The sequence below is a fragment of the Euprymna scolopes genome, chromosome 9 (assembly GCF_053919585.1).
Source record: "Euprymna scolopes isolate OS-2025 chromosome 9, ASM5391958v1, whole genome shotgun sequence".
Classification (NCBI taxonomy): domain Eukaryota; kingdom Metazoa; phylum Mollusca; class Cephalopoda; order Sepiida; family Sepiolidae; genus Euprymna; species Euprymna scolopes.
The window spans coordinates 143,050,338-143,060,201 of record NC_136490.1 but is presented as its reverse complement, the minus strand read 5'-3'; the positions used below and the strand labels follow the sequence as shown (position 1 = coordinate 143,060,201).

General features: G+C 33.0%; 1 protein-coding gene across 1 annotated transcript; it reads right to left on the bottom strand.

Annotated features, from left to right (window-relative positions):
- Positions 1–1,088: 1,088 nt before the first annotated feature.
- Positions 1,089–1,511, bottom strand: LOC145284671 (uncharacterized). Its single transcript, XM_080133569.1, has one exon. It carries the CDS (start codon positions 1,509–1,511, stop codon positions 1,089–1,091), a length of 423 nt encoding a protein of 140 aa, XP_079989695.1.
- Positions 1,512–9,864: the final 8,353 nt, after the last annotated feature.

Here is a 9,864-nt window from a genome sequence, read left to right as displayed (position 1 = left end):
GAGTATTCTTGTCATATTTGGGCTGGTGAATTTGCTACGTCTCTCGCTCCTGGACAGGGTTCATAAGTGAGTCGCCTACCTGAAAGGTCGTGAACTGTCGTCTAAGCTTCAGCCTCTGTCCATCAACGAAATGTTGCATCCCTTTGCCTGTTCTACAAGTACTTTAACGGTGAATGCTCTGACGAACTGCAAGCACTTGCACCCCCTCGACAAAAATAGCCTGACAGACCCGACAAGCTAAATCCCACCCCTTCACAGTAGAGATCCCTATATGTAAGAGAGACTTCTACTCCAGTAGTCTCTTCCCCGGACCGCTAGACTCTGATACTTCTCCCGGGACCCTGCTTCCCAAACTGTACAGAAATTCAATTGTAACGTGAACCGTCATCTTATCTGACAAACTCCCTACATAGTACTCCTGTAACTTATGTCCCTGATAGTAGCCCCCTACATCAAAGTGGCGATGTGCCTTGTTTGGGGTGAAAATGTTTTAAAAAAAGTATTACAGTTATATCGGTAATTGAGAATGGGATGTCTGCTAAACATATAAGTATATCAAATTCTGCATAAAACTCTCTTACACACACACACACACACACACACACACACACACACAGATATATATATACAGGGTGTCCGTAAAGTTACTATACAGTCTTACAAGTTACTATACAGACACCCTGTAATATATTAACGGTACAGTAAGATAGTGTATTAAAATATTTATTTGTAACAAAAGAAATAAAAAGAAATAACACCTTTATGTTTATAAAAATCTCAGAAAATACACGTGTTACATCCGAAAAGACTGTAACAATCAAGGCACACAATTTCTATGACAAATATTCAAATTGGAGGCCTTCAGCTCCAATACATTCTCGACAACGTGACACCACACTCTGACAAACTTTGGTGCACAAGTCACGATCAAGGTTGGAAAATGCATCAATAACCAATTGTCGAAGATTTTCAACACTTCTTGGCTTTATCGAATACACAGAGTCTTTGATGACTCCCCAGACAAAGAAGTCCATTGGCGTTATGTCTGGAGATCATGGAGGAAATTCAATGGGCCCTCGCCTGCCGATCTATTTATCAGGAAATGTCTCATCCAGTAAATTTCGGACAGCTGTAGCATAATGGGGTTGGGCTACATCCTGTTGGAAGTACAAGTTATTGAAATCTGGTCGTGATCTCAATGCCGGTACGATGAAATTTCTCAGTTTGTCCAGGTACCTTTCTCCTGTAACAGTTCCGTCGAAGAACTGTGGATCGACAACTCCATCGGACGATATTCCTGCCCAGACAGTTATTCCAGGCTGGTTCAATTGGGACGTGATCGTAAAATGAGGATTTGTGTCACTCCAATAAGCACAGTTGTGACGATTTACGTGTCCCGAAAGTTTGAATGTGGCTTCATCAGTCCACACAATCTCGTCCAAGAAAGTGGGATTATCCTCACACATCCTGACGATCTGTTCGACAAAACTGAGACCTGCGATCAGGATCATCGTCAAGAAGTCCGTGAATTAGGCGCGGAATGTATGGTCTCATGTTGAGTTTCGTGAGTATTTTATGAAGAGAGGTTCGTTTGATACCAATTTCTGCACTAGCACGGCGAAGTGATTTCTTTGGGCTTCTGCCATATGCCTCAGCAACTGTAGCCAAATTTTGTTCAGTGCACACACTTGGCCAACCAGAACGCGGAGCATCGGCAACTGAGCCAGTATCATCAAATTTGTCTCGAAGTTTATAAATAGCCAAACGTTTTGGAGGATATGTATTAGAATAATGATTCTAATCACGAATTACATCCTGTGCGTTTTCTGTTTTCCAATATCGCTTCAAAATAAATTTGCGCTCTTCCAAAGTTAGCTTACGTGGCATGCTTGATTAAATAAACCTGTAAAAAAATAATAACTATTACTACAAATATAATACAATAAAACAATAAGACTGTATAGTAACTTTACGTACACCCTGTATATATATATATATATATATATATATATATATATATATATATATATATATATATATATATATTAGTGTTGGGACGATTAATTGGAATCTGAATCGGGAATAGAAAAAATCGGAATATTTGAGGCTATCAGCATCGGTATCGAAATCGAAAAAAAAAATTGATGTATATTTTCCAAGGCCAAAACGATTGTTTTAATTGTCTTTTTATTTGATTTTGTTTAAACCAAAAGCTTCCATTGCTGGTAATAATGATAAAATAATAAATGTTTACTAATTTTAAACGACCAGTGAAGCTAAAATGAATAAATCCTCCCCCAACCAGTATATTTTGACATTTAGGAAAATATTTGCATATTTAACATGTGTTCTTACGGTAATCGAAAAAAACTACAACGATATAGTTAAATATTTAAAGGTTTATAAAGAATCGGAATCGGAATCAGAATCTGTAACTGCATCGGAATCGGTAATTGTGTCGTAATCGGGAAAAATATTGGAATCCTTCCATCACTAATCTATCTATCTATCTATCTATCTATCTATCTCTCTCTCTCTATATATATATATATATATATATACATGTGTATATATAATGCATGTACATGTGTGTGTGTGTGTGTGTGTGTGTGTGTGTGTGTGTGTGTGTGTGTGTGTAATACATCCACCATAAATGTGTGCCAGTATATTTTCATATCTCCCCCGTTGATAAAGAGATTTTATTTCTCGTATTTTTATAAATAGTCGATTAAATTAAGATCTGCTATCCTGCAGGTGCCAGTTGCTAATTAAAGCCCGGTTGCACCTGACGAGGACGGCTGCTTTTTAGTTTGTTTTTTTTTTAATGTTTTTTAGCTTTTTTTTTACCATAACGTTTCCTTTCAGTTTCTTGTACCACTATTTGGCTTAAATGATTTTCCGTTCATCGCAACAAATTTTCACATTGAGTCAGAAAGAATACTCAATAAAAGATTCATGTCTCTTACTTCCTCTGTATCCCCTCGCTCTCTCTCTCTCTTTCTCTCTCTCTCTCTCTCTCTCTCTCTCTCTATCATTCCTTCTCTATGAATATATATATATATATATATATATATATATATATATATATATATATACATATTCATACTGGAATCGGACGTCCAATCGCTAATATATATATATATATATATATATATATATATATATATATATATATATATATATATATATAAGCGATTGGACGATTCCAATATTTTTCCCGATTCCGATACAATTACCAATTCCGTATGAAATTCCCGATTCCGAAACAGTTAACGATTCCGATTCCGATCTTCTATAAGTCTCTAAATATTTAACTATAAAATTGTTATTTTGTCCATATTACTGTTAATACACATCTTAAATGTGCATCTATTTTCTTAAACGTAAAAACAGATTGTGATAGTGTAATGTAGAAATTTTAGTTTTACTGGAAGTTTAAATCAATAAATATTTATTATCTTATTTTTACTACAAGCTATCGAAGATTTTTCTTAAACCAAAATCAAGTAACAATGATAATTAATCGAATCGATTCTGGCATCGGAAAATAGGCTCAAACTTTTCCGATTCCGGTACCGATTCCGATACCCCAAAAAGCTCCTATTTTTCCGATTCCCGATACCGATTAATCGTTCCAACACAAATATATATATATATATATATATATATATATATATATATATATATATATATATAAACTTTTTATCCCATGAAAAATGGGAAAATATTATTGCCCTTTAACTAAGAATGCGCGCTTAACATAAACTTGTGTAAATATGATAATATATTTGCTAATTTTTTCATTGAATAATACTCTTTTTTAATTCTTACTGATCCCTAACCGTTCATCGAGAATACCATGATACTTAGTTCGCTTGACCTATCATAACAAATATCCATATAATCTTTCAGCCAGGTCGATTGAGTAGTTTTGGAGAAAACATTTAAAGCATACATGTTATCATAGTGATTAAAACCTATTAATCTCTATTAAGACCTTATTATCTATTAAAAGGATATCATAATACTTAGTTTGTTGCACTTAATCTCCATAAAAATAGATGGGCCCAGTCGATTCTGAAAAGTGCAACAGACAGACATATATATATATATATATATATATATATATATAATAGATACAGGGACTGAAATAAATACAATATATATATATATATATATATATATATATATATATATATATACAACACAATATGTGTGTGTGTTTGTGTGCGTGTGTGTGGTAGGTGGGACGTATATGTTATATAGAAACTAATATATCCACATATTAAAAAAATCAATGATTTTACATTTATTACAAAATCTAATGGCACCATTAAAAATTTCCTTTCATTCCATCTACGGAGCACTAAGAACAATTATGCGTTGACTTCTTAAATAACTTCAAATATTAGAACATAAAGAAAACAGGGGTCTGTGTCGCCGAGGTTCGAATACTTGAAAAGGAAATTATGACATACATAAACAATTATAACATATAAAAACAATTATATATATTCTTCTGAAGGTTGAAGGTTCCAGTCTCAGTGTGAGCAACCGAAAAATACAATTGCTTAATTACTTAGCACTTTTATCTAACGGAACAAAAGCATGCCAACCGTAAAGTAAATAAAGGGTTTCGTTTGAAATTCTTTCCAAATTCCTGACAAGATACATCTGAAGAAAGTCCTAGGTTACATCGACCGAAACGGTGTGAAAATCGCACTCAAGATTAGAACTGTAGTCCTATAAATCCAAATAATACGAATAATCAATCTTCATATAAATCCTCTTTAAAACATTTTCTTTGTACTATAAAAAATATAAAATTAAACAAATGATATCTCATTTACGTGTATGGGAGAAAAGATTGTAACATTTATATAATCATGTTACTATTATTAAAACAAGTAATTTAAAACAAATTATTTCGCTTTAATTCTTTAAAACAATTTGCTGTTTCATAACTACCTCTGAGAAACGACATTTAATATTTTTAATTACTCGCTATCATATATTGGTCAGATATCCCCCCACATATATATATATATAGTCGCTGCCAACTCTCACAACAACAAGAGAACTTTTTTGCTTAAATGTATACAAGAAAAAATTATACCCAAAAGTACATTTACATATTTGAAATAATTTCAACCAACATTTTCAAATATTTTGTACTGGTATATTTTTTGGTTTCTTAATCTCATTCATCCAGAGGAAGTCTCGAAATAAAGACGAAACGTTGATGAACACATAATACGGTTTGTTCCTTTTTATTTTCTCTATTTTGTCGGAATACTATTTCCGTTATTATCATCATATATATATATATATATATATATATATGCACACACACACATATATATGTGCGTGCGTCTGTGTGTGTGTGTGTGTGTGTGTGTGGTCCAGAATGGATAAAATAAAGATATAAAGAAATTTAATTTAATAAATTAGTGAATAATATTAGTAAAGATATTAAGTGAACATACATAGGTAATTAGTGGCAACGTTGTATGATAATTCGGTTGAATTTTTTTTTTTTTAAATACAGATACGAAAATAGGTACATATAAAAATAACCTTGAAAGAAAGAGATGTAGATGAAATATTTTCTAATAGTTTTCCTTATTATAATGGATAGGGTTGCCGGAGTAACGTAAAATATTCCCCTGAAAAAAAAATAGTTTTCCATCTATAAGAGAAAAAAGCTATTTTTAAGAAGTGATTTTTATGATTGTCGATACTTCTCACATGAATTTCTGAACAGTACATATCTAAAAAAAAAAAAAAAAAAAAAAAAAAACATTGCCAGACATATAAATTATCTTTGCGTGAAATTTGCACACAATAGCCGCAAACGTTTGGGAAACTATGAGGAAAGAAATTCACGCACACAAAGTGAATTTTATATAATAGTAGCGATAGTGATAGAGTTAGATATTAAGATAGAGATATAAGTGTGTGCATGTGTGTGCATGTGTGTGCATGTGTGTGATTAAATAAAGTCATGCAACTAATTTAAAATCGATATTTGTTTTTTTTTTTTTTTAAATTGTTCAATACTGGGCAGACGTTTTAAAATAAATTATTAATTCCTGGTTTAACACAACATGAATATTTACTAACAGGTTGAATACAACATGTTAGCCTTCAAATCTAATGTAAACAAATTCTTCTTGAGCCGTCCTCATAAATAATCAAATTCTACCCAATTTACACCATTACCGACTACTATATTACCACCTTACATTCATTAACCCTTATCCTTATCCTTGAATGGTATTTGGGCCTTGATAAGTGGTGAATCCCAAGTAAAAAAATAAAATATATTTTTTTAAATTGTTTTGATTACGTAACTTTAGTTACGTTTCAGTGATTCTTATTACATTTTCTTAAACCTAAAAATTATTACAAGAATAAAAGTTCGTATATAATACTCTCTCTCTCTCTCTCTCTCTTTCTTTCTCTCTCTCTCTCTCTCACACACACACACACACACGTTCTTGATTGGTTGGTTTGGTTGGTTTTGTTTTTTTCAGGTTATTTAATGCAAAATCCAGTTCATATGAAGAAATTTTTTTTTAATAGAGTATATTTTTTTTCAAGTCGGTTGCTATCTATTTAACCCATAATTGGGACCCTAACAGGTACTACCACTTCTGGTCAGATTGGACCTGGGTGCAATGGCAATAAAAAGGTGGCTCCACACTCCCCAAAGCGCGAAAGCTGGGGCCTAACCATCGGCTATAGTTTAAGGTCATATCCAGGATCATTGATATATATATATATATATATATATATATATATATATATATATATATATATATATATATATATATATATATATATTAGTGCGTGTATATCTCTATTATTATATAAAAGTCACTTTCTGTGCATGTGAGTTCCTTCTTCATAGGTTCCGAAACGGCTGACCTTTTTTTCAGATTTCACACTTGGGTAATTTATATTTCAAAATGTTTTATATTAAAATTCACCCGATAAGTATCGATAATCGAAAACGTGGTCTTTCTTTTCTTATAGATGGAAAAGAGGAATTTTTACAGGAGAGTATTTTAATTTACACCAGCCTCTTTCATAAGTCTTCTTTTTTATCTATAAGAAAAGAAAGACTATGTTTAATATCGTTAATCCCTAATATCAGCTGACGTGATATTGCAAACAAACACAGACGGAATTTGATGAAGGACATTATCATTATTATGATTTTTAATTATTTGGGGCGAATTAATACACCGGGCAAAATATTTCTCGTAATATATAATAATTAATCAAGTATTGGTACTATTTTAATACATACGCAATTTGCATAAATTAAAACATGTTTAAGCATATTGTACGACCGGGAAATGCCGGGCGGTCAGTTAATGTATGTGTAAACAAATATTATAAAAGATATTGTTCTTAATGAACATAAGAACAAGTGACTAGCCCATATCTCTACTCGAGAGCGAGCTTTATAAAAGTGCTTTCCATGGCTGGCGGCGTGTTGCACTAACAAAAAAGGAGAGGGAAACCCCGAATTCCGATTTCCCACAGTAAGTGACTATCGCGTCTGTAAACAGGACCAAAAGAGCGAGACCTCAAGATAACTGCTGTGCATACGACGACGGTTAACGCACCCAATCATAATTTACATGACTCATTGCCCTGTCAATCTGTCTGTTCGTCTGCTAGTCACTGTTTCGTTCTCTCTCTCTCTCTCTCTCTCTCTCTCTCTCTCTCTCTCTCTCTCTCTCTCTATTTCCAATTCTCTCCATACACATAGATACTTTTAAAACTTACGTTTCGCCATACATTATTAACATTGCGACAGTTGTTTTGCTCTGTAATTTTGTTCAACTGAAATTTGGATTTTTAGGATTATCTGGATTTTTTTTTTACAATGGAATCACCACTCATCAAGGCCCAGAGGTCACTCAAGGATAAGGGTTAAAAAGTGTACAATGGTCAAAAGGATGATATCATATTAATCGTTAGACGCGTACATTTGGTTTGGGTGTTATTTCCAGAAGGTTTCTCTCGATATAATTTCCAGCCGTCTTTAAGTAAAATATGAGAAAGTCGGGAAAATTCATGTCTACCTCGAAATTTCGTACCAATCACGTAATTTAATGCACGATGTAGCTTGCTCTTGTTTCGTCAGCAATAACCGGTTTTAAATCTTAAGTAATTCAGAATAATGCTTTAATATTGCTATAGTAAGTACTGAACATTTAATTTCCAGAAAAGTATAAGTTGAAGAGAATATGTACGTTTATCCATTGCGCCATGATTCTTTGCGCTGAAGAGTAGTCGCAATCATTCAAATAATACAAATTAGAAGGCACCATCTATTTTTTTAGAGCTTTATTTAAATTGTTTGATTGAAATTAATTAACCTTAACGTTATTTTTTTCCTTTTTTTTTCTTTTACTTTTCATTTTAAATTTCAGTTTAGTTTCCTATGCAGGATTTCTTGGTCAATTCTTTTAATGTGAAGGTGTTTTCTGCTGTTATCGTATGTAGTAATTTTGCTTCGGGACACATTAAGCTTTTAAACTCGATAATATTGTGTGTTGACATGTGCGAAAGTATTTTGCAGTTTACGTTTCCGTTTTTGACATCTTCCAATCCTTCAAAAATGCTCATTTTCTTTATCGTCGTTCATTATTTTTTATGTGTTCAGTTTCTGCTGTTTCTTTTTCTACGTGCAATATAGTCTATTGCTCATTGTTTCTGCCGATTTCGTATTAATATTGTGATCCATGTTTTTTATGTTAATTTTCATTGAGAAGTATTTCCTTGTGTTATGGTGTTTACATACTTATAATCTCTAGCTTCGAGAACACTCATTTACGATAATCCTATGTTTATTTGCGTAGAGTTACTAGACATACTCTTCCGGTTCTTCATGCATTACATGTGGTCATGACGTGTTTGTTTATAGTATTTCATTGCTAGTTTCGTGTAAAGTTTACATATATAGAATATTCACATCTCCAAATAAAGGCGACATTCTGGACCAGTGTTTCTAAACATTTGATGACCCGTGCTCTCTCTCAACACTTATGTATCCTCCATGTACTTCAACAAAAAAAAATGCAGATTTTTTTTATTCTCATTATTTACTTAGTCTAAATTTCTAAATCAAAGTAAAAAAAAATTTCTGAAAATGAAACTCTTGCCGTTGAGCTTCTGTGACAAGGCCCCATTATGTGACAAGGCCCCATTATGTGACAAGGCCCCCTTCTGGGACAAGTGACAAGGCCCCCTTATGACCGGCTCCATTTCTCCACTGCAATACAAATATCGTTCTAAACGTCAAGATGAGTTTGGGATTTGTTTTAATGGTCGCCATGTCAGGAGATTCACATAAACAAATGGATGTTGAAGCGAATTTTATTAACATTACGGATGTTTTCTTGCTGAGTAGGGGATATGCTGAATAGACAACCAGAAGATAAAAAGGTTTTCTTTATTACAAAGTTGAGTTTGTTTCGGCTTCGTTCAATGCAATGTTGAAAGGATCTGTGTGCCATGTAACATTCAGTGGTGCTTAATCGGAATAAAATTTAAACTCGACAGAAATAATTTCGAGATGCCCAGTGATTTAATTTTAAATTCTGATAGGAGGTACAGTCCTCTGTATTCGTAAATGCTCGTCCAAGAAAATGAAATTGTGAACCCGAACTTGATTCGTGCCTTCCAGACTTCAATTCAAGCAGGCAGCTTATTTTGAACATTGACTATCACATAGCGACCTTGAAGTCATTAGTTAATTGCGTTGAGTCGGTCAAAAATATCGGCGAGGTAGGAGAGCATTATAAAAAAAAAACTCATAATTGCATAAGTGAACATGGAGGTTGT